Here is an 18,483-nt window from a genome sequence, read left to right on the forward strand (position 1 = left end):
AAGCCAATATAAGGAAGAGAATACCATCTGTGAATGGTATGCAAGCCAAAACATTGAAGAAGTTAAGATTAGGCTAGTTGGGTGATTTGGGTCAAAATGATTACTTTGTCACGGTTAGGTGACCTTTGTCATCACAGTTACAATAAATAAACATTTATTGTAACTGTCATGGTTAAAGGAAAACAATGTTCAAATCTGAATTGTTCTTAAATGATAAAAGTGTCATTAACCATGGTACCGCTGGGGGACGTGGTGATGCAGGGAGGCGTGAAGGAGCAGGCTGTCAGTATTGTCAGAAGAGATGTAAGTGTTGCCACCGTGTCTACTTCCTCACCTGATTTAAGGACCTTTGGAGCTAGCGCTGCTAGCTACTTTCATTGGAAAACAGTTGTCAACACTAGGCTAGGTTTTTCAGTTGGATCATTTAAAAAATCTTGTTAACTGGTTTCTCAGCAATACCACCCATAGCTCCAATGCAAAGTTGTGGCCGGTGTAAATATATCATGGGAATTGAAGAGCTTAAAGCTACTGGTGGAAAAAAAACACTGACAGTGGCGAGCATAAAAGCATAGATCACATACCATTCTTCAGATATCTAGTTGGTTATTTGTCCTCATGGCCGTATGCAGGGTTGTAGAAATACAAAGGGCCAAAAAACATATATTTCTGTGTTTATAAGATAGTTTGAATGATCAGATACGTTTTTGTCTGTGTTTAACAACACAGGGACATCATGCTAATCCTATCATGGATGCAGCGGGCAGTACCTGCTCTTCCTCTCTCATCTCCATCACGTTTTCTCTCAGTCGCCTCTTCTTGTGCCTATCTCGTTCCTTACCAAAGCTGAGCTTTGATTAACAGTCAATAAATTGCATCCGCAAAGTCAGGCCTGGGTATTATAACAATTAATAAAACTGTTGAAATCAATCTGAATTTAGGAGATATAATAATCTCTGTCACTCTCTCCGTGAGATAAGCAGCAGAGCGAGAGAGAGAGAGAGAGAGAGAGAGAGAGAGGAAAAATAGACAGCGTCAGGGGTAATGCTTATATTGGCTGACACAAGGGAAAAGCAGCTTTTAAAGCATTTAGCTTTAATTTCATTCACGAGTGACATAATTGATTTTAATGAGATGTTTATAGAGTGAAGTGCCGGTGTTGCTAAATCATTTGCGACTGCCTGACGGGTACTTGTGAGGCTTGCACCGGGGAGAAGCAGAGAGACACACAAACCTCTGCTGCCAGAACTCCTCCAGCAAGCCTCCACTCATCTTCACTCTGTAGCGTGAACGGATCCTGCTCCGGGGAAAGCTGGTGGTCACTCCGTCGGCTGTCCCACCTGCGAGGATTAGGTTCCTCTTGGAGGTGTCGGATCAATACCTTCGACCTTTTATCTCACCCCGTAGCTGACTCGTTAGGATTTCGGAATTATTGTCTTCCTGAGAGTCTTGTACGGCTATGCCCTATAGCGCTCTCAGTAGGATGTAATCCTAACACCCAGCATGAATAGTTATGTACATATTCTATACTTTACTATTGCCTATTGTGAACATCTCACCCTTTATGACTAACACTGCCAAGTCTTCACCCAGGGAACTTACCGTAAGCTCCTCTGGTAGCTTCTGTCGTCACATCTGGGTCACACGGTTAACGGACAGAGGAAGAGGAAGTTGCTCTAAAGAACCAGAGTACTTTGTTTGGCTTCAGACACTTACAAATGGTAAAGCTGTGGTTTTATTAAAGTTGTTCACACAACAGTCACATACTATTTCAATTCAATGAAACAGTCTCAGTGGCACAAGAACTAATACTCCTACTGTAATAGGGTTTTTCTATTCAGCTTTCGCTGATTTGCTCAAGAAATCTAGTCCAGCTTCCACTCTGGATGGTCTCCCCTCCTCTCTCTCTCTCTCTGACAGTCCTGCTGTTTTCAGGCTTTCTGAGTCAGCTCTCGCTGTGAGCTTTTTCTTTTTCCTTCTTTCCATGCTGTCCTCTGATAGCAGAAGCGTCTTCTATTACCCACCTCTGAGGGGGTAAGACCCCTAATGGTCTATAAAAAGAAGTCTATCCCAGTCTCTCGCCTGGAAAAGTCCCACTCTTTCCTGGGAATCTCTTTTTTTCTCCTCCCTGTCTCTCTCTGCTCTGCTGGCTGTTTTATGCTCATCTAAAGATGGCTCCTCCTTCAGGTTCATGCGTCGCTCACACATGAGTCCTCCTGCTTTTAGGTCCACAACAGAATGTAACTGGTTTGATCCTATTCAGAAGAGAGGGGATTATATAAGTTTTGAGTGACTATTTGATATAAGGCGTCTATGCTGTTTATATGGTTAATCACATCTATCATAAAATAAAACAGTTTATATGTTATAATAGTTGTACTTTTATGCTTTCATACTTTTCTACGATCTCTTAACAACTCACTCCCAAACACAATGGAACACATTTGACTACTTATTTTACAAGCATATTTAATTCATAAAATACTTCAACACTGTATCGACTGAAATGCTTCAACTGGAATATCAGTTAGTCATGGTCTGAGGCTACGCCAGCACAGTCCCACCCATCTGGGCGAGAAGTTAGATTGTATACTACTCATCAAATCCCACTGACTTCTGCTGTACGGAGAATCAGAGCTGTGACTGACAGGCTGTCACATTGCTATTATGAGGTCCCCGTGGGCCTGTGTGGCTTATAAGAAGAGAAAGGATGTCAGTGTGAACATCACAGAGCTGCTGCTCCTGCCTCAGCACTGATAGAAAGACTGGGTGCCATGAAGCAGTCACACCAAGTCTTTCCCACCCAAACACACAAAGTAGCATTGATCTGAAGTACATTTTAGAAGGCCCATATAAGAGAAGGTCCTCACCAGTAAAATCAACATTGGTCTTGATTTCATACACGTCAACCTGCATGTCCTTAAAAGGGCCTCTTGCAGTTTTGCAAATGATGACTGTCGTCTGTCGTGCAAAGGGTCAAGACAAACCTCAGGAGAAAGTTAGGGTTGATGGTCAGGACTTTGACACTGGAGACTGCCATTCACAACATGTCTCCTACCAACAGTCACAGTTTGTTTCATTGTAACATGACCTCAATCTACCTCTTAGTCTAACCAAATAATTTAAGTTGTCTAAACCCAACCAAACCTCAACCTAAAGCCCCTGCTTGACCACAGGAACTTTCTCCAGGGACTAGGAACCTTTTAAGGACCTCATTGCTGATCGACAGCTTGGACGAGGGTCTAAATCAACTTCTGGGGTCATTTCACCACCCCTGGTGTAAAGTACTTTCTGAAATTTCAGGAACTCTCAGGATGGGTTTTGCCGGGATGACCGTCGCTGATTGGTCAAATAAAAACAGCGCCATTGCTTCAACTCGTGCACAGGTTCATTCATAAAACAAGGAAGAACTCTAGTATTAAGTTAGGACCATTTTTAGGACAAGGGGGAGCATTTAAAGACATTAAGAGTAGGTTTAGTTAGGCTTAGCTGTTGGCTTCCTGCCTCATTTTAAAAAAGACAGAGAAAAAGCGAGAGTGATGGTATGAATGAGCTGAGAAGGTGAGCGATAGAGAAAAGAGACAGCATGGCAGTGCTGTCAATCAGAGAAAAAAGTTAGCATTCTAAAGAACACAAAAATAGCCATCAAACACTCTACAGATGATTTACAGTGGAAACAGATGCACCTAGTTTAATTTTCCACCTCAGCATTTCATTCATTACATCCAACCTGTGTCAGTAAATAGCATGCACCATTTAAACGTTGTTGCAGTGAGATAAAACTGGAGGTTTTTCTGAACGCATTCTGAACTGCAGGCTGCAGAATGTGTTTACCGCTAAAGGTGCGTTCACACCAAACGCGGCACGAATTATTTGCGCAAGTAGATTACCTACAAAGTTTATGCACAGACGCGATGAGACTGGAGCGACGCGCATTGCGATGGCGAGGTGGTAGACGCACATTTGCGTCATTCGCGGGATTCGCGTGAGTTGAAATAATTTGCGTGGCACGATAGCCTATCAGCGTTGAGTTGCTCCCCCTGTCATCACTGACTTCCTGCCAGCAAATAAATCCTGTAGCCGTCAGTGTTCACCAGTGCTCTACGATACCTCATATCAATAGAGACCAGACCAAACTATGTGTATACATGTGTGTGTAAACCATACGGTACAAACAATGAAAAAGACGCTGCCGTATTTACGCCGAGATGACATTATTTTGAGTGTTGATGGAGCTGCTACAATGTTAGCTTAGCCTAGCACCAATCGATCAGAGCTTCATTGAGAAAACAAGTATTTTAAAAGTTGTGCAGAGAACTAACTAAACATGAATTCAGAGTTTTTACAAATCGGCATCATTACATAGTTATTTTGGAGTCCCTTTTATCCGTTTATTGCAGTTAAATCACAGCAAAATCAGTTTGTTTTGTGTTCATACAGCTGTAGTAAACAGCCGACGTGTGTCTTGCTAGACACAGTGAATACAGCTCGATGAAATACACGGAGATCCTCCGGATGATGTTATGAACCAGACAAGAGGGCGTTTAGTTTCTTGGATATGTGGGACTTCCATAACAAGTACTAAGCTGAAATATTGGTTAATTCTTTCATGGTTGATGGAGGAAATAAATGGCGGACAGTTGAAAGGCTTCCATGGCGATAAGCCACACCCCCTCTCCGGCGTGTTTGTCGCGATTCACGCGAATGACCACAAATGGTCCCTGGCGAGTGAACGTGGCGCGAATGACGCGATTAACATTTGGTGTGAACGCGGCATAAGACCTCCAGCTGCCCTCGTCTTGCTTTTTCATATGTCAGCAGACTAATTTGCCTAATCTTTGCACCTCTATGGTAATGTGGACAGCAATTGGCTGAAGGAACCTTTTGATTCTTCTAAAAGTTGTCCCTGGACTAAAATGACCAGGAACTTCTTTGTAGAAGCGTGGCTTTAGAAGTGAAACATGGAAAACAGTCTTCTGTGCATTCGTCATTTCTAATGTTTTTGGAGGGCGCTGGCAGTTGATGTCATCCTCATATCGGTCATTTTAACAACCTACATTATTGATTTGGTTTAGATATTGTTATCGGGCTTAAGCGACAGGTCCAGAAAGTGACCAGATAGTTGCACAGTAAAGCACATCCACTCAGAGCATCTGGAAGCTTACACAAGCGGTCACTACTTGGAGGTTGTGCATTGGCAATTGTTGGTTTTAGCTGTTGTTTTGTAGCATAATGGTTTGAAATAGGAAAGCTAAAATTGGTTTTCACTCAACAGAGCAGGGTCATAATAAATGGATACTGTGACCTTGCTAATATGACCCTTTTTTGGAATCTGTCATCCTCTCGTTTCTCAAACTTCAACACTCTCAAGATGGCTGATTTGGAATTGCCGAAGCTGAACTCTATGTTAAGGCACCATTCAAACTGACTTTGCCTCTTTGGGCAAATACACTGTTCACAGCGGTTCCATGGGGGTCTCCATCCACCAAAAAACCGGACAATGACAAAAGACTACAAGATAAAATGTCTGGATCATACATCTTTAGTTTTAATAAGGTGCTTGGTGGCACAGTGGTTAAGAATGTCATGGCATTGGCTAGACATTCCAACACAGGCAATGTATTATATTTTCTACTTATCAACAAATCCCATTTGCAGACATACAGATAAATGTATACTATCACTGCTCTAATGTGTGAAATCAAAACCTGATATATCGTTTTGGACTTGTGTTATCCAAAAACTGATCAGTACATCCTTCCTGATCGGTACTGCACATGTGCAAACTATTACTACACACCTGTGGTTAACCACTCTTGTGCAACCGATTCTGTCCCTGATGATGCTACATTGTGAACAAGAAATCTGTGTTGAAATCAGTCGGAGGAGAGCTAGTTAGCTGTTAGCAGCCGGTGGGCGGCACGGTCCAGCATGGCTACATAACAGAGGTAACAACTGTTGCATTGAGCTACATTCAAGCTCCGTTAAGTAAAAATATATATTGGCCAAAGGAAAATTTTGAAGTGATCATGTAAATTGCATCTGGCAATAAACTTGAATAAATCCAGTATTGGGAAGGAAAAATGGTATCCAAACATCTCTACTTATATCCTTAAAGTATAAAAACGAAATAAGGATGTTTCCATTAAACGTTCCCTTCATTCTGGATACTTCACAACACAAGCTTTCCTCTTGAACCACTTCCACAATGAACTGCATTGTACAAAACAAATTCAATGGCTGGTTTTCTGTGTGGGTACTGTTGAACCCTATACTGTTCTTGGTCCCTATTGTCCTGTGTGGTCCATACACCAACGTCGTCATTTGCGCACAAGATACTTGATGATACGTCATGTAGCATGACCAATTCTACTGCCAGTGCAGCATTGACTATTTCTAAAATGACTGTGAAGTCAGTCAAAGTGGGTCATATCCATCCTATCACTGCTGTTTGACACCCGTATCTGCAAAACGATGCTGCACGATCCCCAACACGCACACTTAACAGCCTCCAGGTGACAACCACACTGCAATAAATTCACACTCCCTTTGCTTCAACACGTTCTTCTAACACCGATTATTAATACCTCACACTCCCGCGGGCACTCACTGGAACCGGTCTGAATTTCTACAAGGCAAGCTCTTTGACGGTAATTGATTTTGAAACATCTCTGGACATCTCCCATGCATGTGGATCCAGCTGCACACACACACATAAACACACACTTGCATGTTGAACAGCCTATAGCGTGTCTTAACCGCACTCTTACAGCCAAACTGGCAACTTAAGCCACAGCCTTCCGACGCTCAATCAGGGCTCAAATGGGGGAAATGTTCGGTTCTGGAGTGATTTCTGCCTGCAGGACAATGCTTTCCCAAGCACCCCAGGGCACGATTTCCATGCGCCTACTGCGGAGAGCTGTTTTGATTGCTTTTCAATCAAGCGAGACAAACACTAATTCGATTTTTCTTTTTTGAGGAACTGCAGAATTATAGGCTTCTTTCATGAAGCGTGGATGACTGGCACTTCTGTGATAGGGCCGGCGTCACTCCTCTGTTTGGACCAACTGTTTACTGTCAAGACTTTATTATAGAATTAGAAGAGAGGAAGAGAGACTGGGAAAAGGGTTGTGTGCCTATCGAGCTTGAGAGTCTTTTTGTTTGTTGAAAGGTCTGCTGTTACCGTATAACAAAAGGACAATATTGACACCATATTTGAATTGACATGGTGGAAGAAAAGCTTGCTGCTGTCACTTCAAATCCCTGCTCCAGGTATCACCAGCGTCTTCATTGACTGTAGGCGCTTTGCGATGTCCACATCAGTCCTCACGACAGAACTGAAAACCTTCCAGTCATTTGGCATTCTCAAATTATTTTATCATTTAAATGAAGTATAACTATAGCAAATGCACTTTTGTGTCCTATTCGATCACGATATGTTTTGTATCCCCTCTGATCCCTAGGAGCAAGGCTGAGCACAGCTATAATCCATATCCACAGCATCACAGATACAAATGCATTCGTAGTCCGAGCAATCTCCAGAGACACGGCTTCACCAAGCACCGCCAGGCAGGGCGGCTGCAGCTGTGCTCACACAGTGACTGTACTGAGTAATGAGGAATAAATGCATGATGTAGTGTCACAGAGTGTGTTATAACCGGACTGCACCAACACACTTCCTGTTCCTATGGATCGGGGGAATGTAAAACCTCGTGAGTGAATGCAAACGTAGTTCAGAAAAAACTAAATCCCTCCGTGACCCTTTGGGGCCTCCATACTATTGCACTCACAATACTGCACATATCATTGACCCTGCACAGTATACATCATTTGACGTGCATTAAGTGATTCTGAAAGGCTTTTAAGAGTTGGCTGCCACCCGTTGATCTGTAAATTAGAGCTGCAGCGAGACAAGTAGCTTCTCCAGCACTATGTTATCTCATGTCATTAGGTTTGCTGAATACTCTTGTCTAAGCTTTTTCCAAATACTAATAACAGCTTATATATGGCTGGGAGAACACAGCGTATGGAATGTGCACTCTTCATTAAGTGTCCTAAAAGCAATAATGACTATGACTATGGGTCAGAATTGAGGAAATGAACAGTGTTAGCAACAATGTACCTGTAGCACTGTACACAAGTCAAAAGGTCCGGTATGTGGTGTCACACTGTCCTGCTGTGACCTGCAGTTCACATAACCTCAGTCACCGTAGACAGTATTTACTGTTGTATACTGTGTAAAGTAGTACCTTGCATTGTGTCTCACTGTTAATATTAGTAGGAGCACCACCAGTAGTTTTAGTAGTAGTACTAGAAGTACTCTTTTGTGCAATGTTATATTTAAGGTTTCTGTCATTTCCATATTTTCCTAGAAATAACCTTTTAAATAAAGCACTAATGAAAGATAAATACAGATTGTTTTGAGAGTTATTTGACTGAAATAACTGTTTAAAGTAAAATAAAGTCATCTTTCATATATTATTGGAAAGTAAATGATGCATTGTTAATTCATTACTCATGCAGACTATTACTTTTGCACAACTTCTGATATAATGCTATCTCTGTATAGCTTCTGTAGGAATGTCATTTCTTGAATATCTCGTTTTATTTCTATTTCTTCATGTGTTGCTCTTTGGTGTCTTATACTTCTGTAACATGAACATCTGCGCCACTACTACTTGACAAACTAGAAACCAAAGTGTGTGTGTGTGTGTGTGTGTGTGTGTGTGTGTGTGTGTGTGTGTGTGTGTGTGTAGTGGGGGGACCCAATCGTGGAACTCAACCTTCATTTGGATCTCAACTACTCACCTATAAAGTTGTTCCATGACTCCTTCTTAGATGGTTGCAATGTTATGGTGGTCACAGACTCTGTCCACAGACGGTGCTCAGGACCTGCTCTGGGTTAGTTCCTCTGCAGACCACAGTGTGCCATGATGAGTCACACACAGGCTCACAAGGTAAAGAGAACACCAGCGTCGCTGTGGAGGCTGGTAATGAATATGCTTAAAAATATATTGAGTCTTTGCCAAATGCTTTTCCATGCGCCACCCAGATGATATAGAGTGCATATATTCCTCCTTTTTCTTCCAACAAATGTTCCCCCTCTTCATTTACATAACACATCTATTACACTCCGCAGAGCCACACAACTGTCTCTGATTCTGCCATCATGATATTGATATGTCTCTGATTCTGCCATCATGATATTGATATGTCTCTGATTCTGAACAGATCCAAGGTGCCGGGGCGCTCTGATTTGTCCTGTGCTGTGTTCCATGTTAATGACCCCCCGTCTTGGTTTGCAGACGGACGCCGCGCTGATGTACGATGCCGTGCACGTGGTGGCCGTGGCTGTGCAGCAGTCTCAGCAGATCACTGTCAGCTCATTACAGTGCAACCGGCACAAGCCCTGGCGCTTCGGAAACCGCTTCATGGCCCTCATCAAAGAGGTAACTGCTTCCTACCTGCTCCCCACTCTGTGTTCGTCCTGCACATACACAGCACCTTCACAGAGACACGTGCTCTCAGGGAAGCACACACAGAGCCAATGCAAATAAGGCCGAGGCAGTCAAGGAAGGGGATATAAATAAATAGAAACGACTTATCTGTGTTTATTTAAATGGCAATGGGTTTTTTCCAGTCTGTGTACGTACCAACTCCCCTGAGGAGGGCAGCCATCTTGAGCCTGCTCCCTGAATTTCAGCATTAATCAGCCATGCAGAAACAAAAACACAACCTTATCTACATTTTTGGTAATTGCCCCTCAGTTCAGTGCGTTTATGAAGCTGGCACGGTTAATCCAGAGCGTTGTCTGTGGATTAGGAAACCTATATTTAGGGCTCCGTTCCCCATTAGTTTGCAGGAATCATGAGAAGATTGCAAATAATAAAACATGAAGGTGACGGGTTTTATGCAAATGTAACCAAAAACTGTACATTTGGATGTATTTATATTAAACTTAGTTTATCACGATCCAGATGTCACATTTTCTTCCCTCATTCCTTCTTCTCTTCTTTCCATCTTCTCTCAATCTGATGCTTTCATCTCTTATTGTCCTCTTGACTTAAAGCTTTCTATACCCAAAGTCACACGAGACTGTAAAACGCCGTTCAGCGAAATGGCTCCAGTGCAGTTCCAAAATGATGCACAAGTTCTCATGACCTTTGAAATACACTGCTGCATGATCTTTACTGTACAGGATATGATAATGTCCCGAGATCGAAGAAATGGAACATATTTGAATTAGCTCGGACTGTGATTGCACTGCAGATTCAATACAGCATGGAAGAGAAATGTGATAAGCCTGCTTTCTAAATACATTGTTGACAACTAAAGATAAGACATGAGATGAGATTTACATTTGATGAAGGCCTATTTCAATAGAATATGAAGTCATGGTGTTTTGCAGAGCTTTCAGCTTCATCTCACCATCTTCATCAGGGTGTTTGTGTGTAGGATACCTTTAGAGTCCTCAATTACTAGTAATTAATGAAATGTAGTGAAATGTCCATCTGTGTTATAAACATTACACATGCCAAGCAAGGAACTATGAATGGAAAACCGACAGTATGAAGTTGTGCAACACTGAACGATGAAAACAAAATGGACTGAGATCTGTTCAGATTTCCATGAAATGTGTTATTTATATTAATGGTCCATAAATGATTGTCCGTGACTTCTGAAGCGCCAAACTTTCCAATTGTACACAACTGTAGCACCACGTTGCGACAGAGACCCGGTTCAAAACACCGTAAAGGCACGTACACACAGGAAGCAGTGTTATGAAAGTATAAATCTTTTATTGGTACAAATCTAACTGTGTGGAGGAACCAGTGACAGCTGGTTTAGCAGGAGGAGTTCACAGACCATGCGCTCAGATCGGCATCACAAACAACTTAAAGCAACAGAAACAAAACAAAAGACCAAGGCAGCGTCTCACTAACTAGAAAAGAAATGACAACGAAAACATAACTAATCACAAATAACTGCCAATAAACAGAAAACAAACCCAAAAGATTATACTTCAACCCATCTACTGTTCAGCAACTCAGCCACCCCCACTTGGATCCCCCCCCAGCTACCATTGGGTGCACTGCTCAGGAAGCTCTAAAAAACACGAATACAACATTACATATTTCTTGATTGTACCCAATTTCCCCAGCACACGAAATTGGGAGTTACTGGCAAAAACCCTTCCACTCTAAATATATATACCTGAATCAGCCATCCCCCAAACACACGCTGTCCCCTCCGTAACGGACACCTCCCAGACACTGCGCTACCGACGCAACTTCTCATTGTGCCTCACGCTGCGTCTCCGCTTGTTGCGGGAGAGAAAGTAGATGGACTCAGCCCCCCCGCTCGTGGCAGCGGAGACAGAGAACAGACTCAGCCCCCCCCGCTCGTGACGGCGGAGAGAAAGTCAAAGGATGCGATTTGCCAGCAGGTACATCTTTTCACCCAATCAGGGCCCGTGCACCCCATTACCGGTCCGGTGGACCCAATAGTTTCACCCCGTCAGTTCCACTTGGTTACACAAGGATAACAGAATGTAATGGGCACATTGCCCTGGAATTTTGGGGCAGTTATCTCCCTGAGGATGAGCTCTTCTGATTTTAATGACCCCACATTTATACTACTGCCACTGTTGGGAAAATAAATCCATACATTTTTATTCCCAGAACAAGCTTCAACAAGCTTCAAGCTTCTAATAATAAAACCCACCATGTTGCTCGTTAGGGTCTAACACTTCAATAGTGTGGGATGTGATGCACGCAGCAGTCTCTAACCATTGGCTTTAGACTTTATCGAACTATATATGGAAACATTTTCTTTGCTGGATTACTGCTGTATCTTAGAACTGCCCATACCCCACAATGCAATAGGGGCCAATGTGAAAGCTAAGATCGTCATAGCAAGCACTGATAGCAATTATTCTTAGTCGATACAAATACAGAATATTCTTGGAAGGCCTTTGTGGACCTTTGAACTTGACCCCAGTGCCCCCGAGGCGGCTGTAGCTCAGTGGGTTATGCTCCTGGTCCAGGTTTCCACTGGTTTCCCGCGGCTTTACAGCAGCCCACTGCTTCTGACGAGGTCTAATTTCATGTATGTGTCTGTATGTAAATTGTTTCTAAAGTTTAAGTTTCAGAACCACTTGCTGGTTTAAGTGCAGTCCTTTGTGTTAGCTCTCAACCTCAGTGCCTGTATTTTAGAATCTTTATCCAGGCCAAAAAACCTCCTTGAACGCCCCTGGCCCTCAGTTTTTAACATTTAAACTACAGGGTCATTGAGCTGGTGTGTATTGAACAGCTGGTGCTTTGCTGTCGGGAACAGGAAACAAAAAGTCAGCATAGAGGACTGAACTGTAACTTGTTCTGATCAGATCAGTGTGACCATGACTTGTGCCCGTGTTAAAATAGCGTTCTTCACTTCTTGTTAAAGCTCTGTAATATGCTGTGGAGACCTTCAGGTTTCTGGGATCCACAATCTCCCAGGACCTGGAGTGAGCCTCCAACATCAACACCATCAGAAAAAAGGCCCAGCAGAGGTTGTACTACCTGCTCCAGCTCAGGAAGTTCAACCTGCCTCAGGAGCTGCTGAATCTGTTCTACTCCACCATCATCCAGTCTGTTCTCTGTTCTTCCATCACTGTGTGGTTTGGATCGGCCACCAAACAGGACAGAAACAATGCAGCTTGTTTTCAGTAGAGCTTTTATCCAGCTTTTTATCACCTGACTGTAACGCATCACCTGACTGTAACGCATCACCTGACTGTAACACATCACCTGACTGTAACACACATCACCTGACTGTAACACATCACCTGACTGTAACACACATCACCTGACTGTAACACATCACCTGACTGTAACGCATCACCTGACTGTAACGCATCACCTGACTGTAACACACATCACCTGACTGTAACACATCACCTGACTGTAACACATCACCTGACTGTAACGCATCACCTGACTGTAACGCATCACCTGACTGTAACACACATCACCTGACTGTAACACACATCACCTGACTGTAACACACATCACCTGACTGTAACACATCACCTGACTGTAACGCACATCACCTGACTGTAATGCATCACCTGACTGTAACATCACCTGACTGTAACACACATCACCTGACTGTAACGCATCACCTGACTGTAACACATCACCTGACTGTAACGCATCACCTGACTGTAACGCATCACCTGACTGTAACGCATCACCTGACTGTAACACATCACCTGACTGGAACACATCACCTGACTGGAACGCACATCACCTGACTGTAACACATGACCTGACTGTAACACATCACCTGACTGTAACACACATCACCTGACTGTAACACGCATCACCTGACTGGAACGCACATCACCTGACTGTAACACACATCACCTGACTGTAACGCGCATCACCTGACTGTAACGCACATCACCTGACTACTGTAACGCACATCACCTGACTGTAACGCACATCACCTGACTGTAACGCACATCACCTGACTGTAACGCATCACCTGACTGTAACGCATCACCTGACTGTAACGCATCACCTGACTGTAACACACATCACCTGACTGTAACGCACATCACCTGACTGTAACGCACATCACCTGACTGTAACGCATCACCTGACTGTAACACACATCACCTGACTGTAACACGTCACCTGACTGTAACACATCACCTGACTGTAACACACATCACCTGACTGTAACACATCACCTGACTGTAACACACATCACCTGACTGTAACACGCATCACCTGACTGTAACGCACATCACCTGACTGTAACGCACATCACCTGACTGTAATGCATCACCTGACTGTAACGCACATCACCTGACTGTAACACATCACAAATTTGTAATTTGTGATTTTGGGCGATACTAAAATTCATTGAATTGAATTGAATGATTAAATCAATATGTCTGAAGGCACCGGTAACTATTACTAAAATGATTAAAGATGAAACAAACTGATGATATATTTTAAGTCTTGTTGGTGTTTTTTCTCAGAGGGTGGTGCTAAGTGAGATGGGCCATCGGAAAATTCAAGCCACAGGTTCAACCTCTGAGCAGCATGAATATGCTGACATTTGTCACGCCCATCTGGCTATATTCTTTGGCTCTCTGTTCCAATGGATATTTTGGGTTGATGGTGGTGCTGCACACATAATAGTTAAGTAAAACATGATACATCTCCCCGTGAAGAGCATGAATATGCACATAAGTGTCATGGAAATCAGTCCACTAGTTGAGATACCACTTTCTAAATGTGATTTCAAAAACAGCCGTGGCTGTGGAAATATTGGTGTTGTGGTGCTGAAGGAAGAGGTCAAGAGGTCACCAAAACCAGATTCATCTGTGGGGATATTTAATGTCCAGCAAATTCATTTGTTCTTGATATAATGTGTACCCATTTACATTTTGTTCTGATGGCAGTCAAGGCTGGATTGCCAACCAGGCAAAGTTGGCACTGCTTTGGCAAACCAGAACTCCAAGGGTCCTGACAGCTCCAGACTTGGCTTCTTCAAATTGATTTAAGATATATTTAAGAGTACGCACCACTAGAACCCACTGAAATGACAGAGGCCTAAAGGACGGTCTGGCCTCAGTACCTGACTTTGAGGCCCTGTCTTCAAAAGGATCCTAGTGTCAAGATCTTGTTTCAACTCACATTGAGAACCTGTTCATGTTGGACAGGAAATGGGAGAATCTTGGTGTGAATGGCAGTGTTATAAATTGTAAAAAAAAAAGAAAAGGAAAGGGTTCATCCTCAGTGGGGTATGAATGTGCTGAGTAAACTCTTTGGCAATCCATCAAAATGATTTAATATTTTTTTTTTCTTACCTACAGTTGACAGATATACCTACCACATTCCTTGGTAATACTATTTCATAATAATATCCATTAGAGTTATATATCCTTGAATCTGCTAATAGCCCAGGCATCAATGGAGAGGTATTCAGACACTGAGTCAAAGTAATATGACAAATGCTTTCCAGCACAGTCGACTGTACTGTGTGAGTAAATTCCAGATCTGTGACGCCCACTAATCTGACTAAAGATAGGCCCTGAAGTCCCTGGCTTCCAGTCGGAGCTGCTCTGTGATGATTTGCTGTACCTGAAAAAAACCCTTTCCTGCTCTGAACCACTTTCATGCTACACTGTATCCTATCACACCCCTACATATCTGTAAAGATTGGGTAATTGCTTTCCTACTGTTACAAATGCAGCCTGTCTGTGCAGGCATTTTGAACCAAGGGAAGACTGTACAGACAGAAACAGTGTGTGAAAGAGGTAGAAATAGAAATAGTGTGTGTGTTCTCACTCCTCCACTGCTTTGCCTTGAACACTGACATCAACAACATTTCAGAAGGCTGAGCCGTAGACAGGATGCTGATGGTTGAATGTCTCCTCTGATATTCTCTGTCTCTTTAGGCCCACTGGGATGGCCTGACCGGGAGAATCACTTTTAACTGGACCAATGGCTTGAGGACAGACTTCGACCTTGATGTCATCAGTCTGAAGGAGGAGGGGCTTGAGAAGGTAGTGTGTCTTTAATGTGTGTGTGTGTGTGTGTGTGTGTGTGCGCTAGCTCTTCTTGTATGATAATGTGATGATGAGATAAAACAAATAAAATAAAGTCGTAAATGTAGCAGTGATTTATGAAAAATCAACACACTATCAATCTGCCGTAAAATCCCATTTACATGTAAGTATATATTCATATCTAGATTCAACTCCAATCCATTGATTGAAGGCTTTCAGATACAACCAAGTCGCCAGAATAAAATGTTGATATTGTACATTTCTGCAAACAACGGGGTTTAAATGAGCTGCATGTCAACACTCTAAACCAGAGGTCCCGCGGACCCCCTGTTCTTGTTCGCTTCAAGGACCCTGACGCGAACAAGAAAGATCGTAGCCGACCCCTCTCACCCTGGACATGAACTGTTGGTGCCCCTTCCATCTGGCAGGAGGCTGAGGTCCACCAAGACCTCACGCCACATCAACAGTTTTCTTCCCGTCTGCAGTCGGGCTCATCAACAAAGCCCGGGACCCCCACTGACTCTGTCACCCCCAGGACAATTTCCTACCGGTCACTCCCCTGCTACTCTCGACACTTTTACATTACACTTACTGTACATCTCACTTGTTTATCGTCCTGCTATCTGTTTGTTTGTGCACTTTATTTTATATTTTACTGTAAATTTTAATATGTTTCTACTTTTTGCACTGTGTTGATTGTTGTTGTTTAACGTTATGCACCACCTGTCATGTCAAACTCAATGGCAATAAATGGTTCTGATTCTGAGCCTTACTTCGGCATGTTTGGCGGCGCGAGCAGTCGCAGCGGCCCCTTGCGGTCCCGGAAAAACAGTGTTTTCGTCTTTTTCGTCTAGTTTGCCGCTGTGTTCGTCATGCCCGACGGACTTATATCGCAAAACACAACAATACAGCCGTGAGTTTCTTCTTGGAAAAAGTACAACTTTCTTCAACCTGGAAGCCAAACTCTCCGTGGATCTTAGCAGCCTGGGACTTCTCTGCTCCCCCCATTGTGTCAACCCCCACCCGGTAAGGAGTGGGGGTTGGAGAGAGGAAGCAAAAGCGGGGAAAGCGTGGAGGTATCCGGGCTAGGCTAGCGGCTAGCCCACACAAGCCGGCAATTCCAACATTCCTCATGGCAAATGTCCGTTCACTGGACAACAAGATGGACAATATACGGCTACTCAGAACCAAGCGTGAGGTGAGGGACTGCTGTGTTTACGTGTTCACGGAAACATGGCTCCACCACAACATCCCGGACTCCGCTATTCAACTGGACAAGCTAACATGCTACCGAGCAGACAGAGACATAGTTAGCGTGGGTAAGTCCCGCGGCGGCAGTGTGTGTGTTTACATCAGTGATGCTTGGTGTCGAGACGCTATTGTTGTTAACCAACACTGTTCCCCGCTGGTGGAGTTTATGGTTTTAAAGTGCCGTCCTTTTTACCTGCCGAGGGAGTTTTCAGCCATTCTACTGGTGGCTGTTTATATACCTCCGAGCCCCAACATCAAGGACAGAGAGGAGGCACTCAGTGAACTTTACAGAGCCATCAGTGAGCAACAGACAGCACACCCAGACGGCCTTCTCATCGCTGCTGGAGACTTCAACCATGCTAACCTAAAAACTGTTCTGCCTAAAATATACCAGCATGTTGATTTTCCAACCAGGGAAAACAACAAATTAGACCTAGTCTACATATCGATCAAGGGAGCGTACAAGGCGTCCCCCCTCCCCCACATTGGCCTCTCCGACCACCTCACTGTCTTGCTGAAACCGGCCTACAGAGCAAGGGTAAAGGTTACCAAACCGGTTTCAAAACAGGTACGGGTGTGGCCAGAGGACAGTACTGCTGCACTTCAGGACTGCTTTGGTACTACAGACTGGGACATGTTCAAGCAGGCAGCCACCTACAACCATCACATTAACATTCAAGAATACACAGAGACAGTCACAGGTTACATCACCAAGTGCATTGATGATGTAACTACCACCAGAGCCATCACCATCCGAGCCAACCAGAAGCCATGGCTGACAGGGGAGGTCCGCACACTGCTCAAGGCTCGCGACACCGCCTTCAGAGCTGGAGACCCAGCTGGGCTGGGAGCAGCCAGGGCTGACCTGTGCCGTGGCATCAGGAAAGCTAAACGACTGTACACCAGGAAAATCACAGGACATTTCAAAGACAGCAGGGACTCACGGAGCCTGTGGCAGGGCATTAGGACCATAACGGACTACAAACTACCGCCACAGACCTGTGACAGTCACACCTCCCTGCTTAACAACCTCAATGGCTTCTTTGCACGCTTCGAAGCACAGAACAACACACCTGCGCAGAAAACCACCCCCCCCACCGACGACCAGGCTCTGTGCCTGTCCCCAGCCAGTGTGAGGAGCACACTGCTGAGGATTAATACCCGCAAGGCTGCGGGACCTGACAACATTCCTGGTCGTGTGCTGAGGGACTGCGCAGAGGAGCTCACGGATGTCCTCACCGACATCTTTAACACCTCCCTGAGCCAGGCTGTTGTTCCCACGTGCTTCAAGGAAACCACCATCATTCCTGTGCCGAAGAAGTCATCTCCAGTCTGCTTCAACGACTACCGCCCCGTCGCATTGACTTCTACCATCATGAAGTGCTTCGAAAGGCTGGTCATGAAGCAGATCAAATCCACCCTTCCTCCCTCCCTGGACCAGTTTCAGTTTGCTTACCGAACTAAACGGTCCACAGAGGATGCAATCTCCTCCGCTCTACACCCAGCCCTCACACACCTGGACACTAAGAACTCCTACGTCAGAATGCTGTTCATAGATTTCAGCTCAGCATTCAATACAATCATCCCCCAGCAGCTTGTGTGTAAACTTACAGACCTGGGCCTCAGCCCCTCTCTCTGCAACTGGTTGTTGGACTTCCTCACAGAGAGAC

The 18,483-nt window shown here is 44.2% G+C and overlaps 1 protein-coding gene across 1 annotated transcript in view; it reads left to right on the plus strand.

Annotated features, from left to right (window-relative positions):
* Positions 1 to 18,483, plus strand: part of grik2 (glutamate receptor, ionotropic, kainate 2) — a gene marked incomplete at its 3' end in the record, with an annotated part of 346,108 nt that overhangs the window by 229,884 nt on the left and 97,741 nt on the right. Inside the window, exons 8-9 of the mRNA XM_079275707.1 lie at positions 9,303 to 9,446; positions 15,452 to 15,559. Coding sequence (XP_079131833.1) covers positions 9,303 to 9,446; positions 15,452 to 15,559 — 252 coding nt within the window. The remainder of the gene's footprint in view (positions 1 to 9,302; positions 9,447 to 15,451; positions 15,560 to 18,483) is intronic.

The sequence above is a fragment of the Melanostigma gelatinosum genome (genome assembly GCF_949748355.1).
Source record: "Melanostigma gelatinosum genome assembly, chromosome: 9".
Taxonomy (NCBI): domain Eukaryota; kingdom Metazoa; phylum Chordata; class Actinopteri; order Perciformes; family Zoarcidae; genus Melanostigma; species Melanostigma gelatinosum.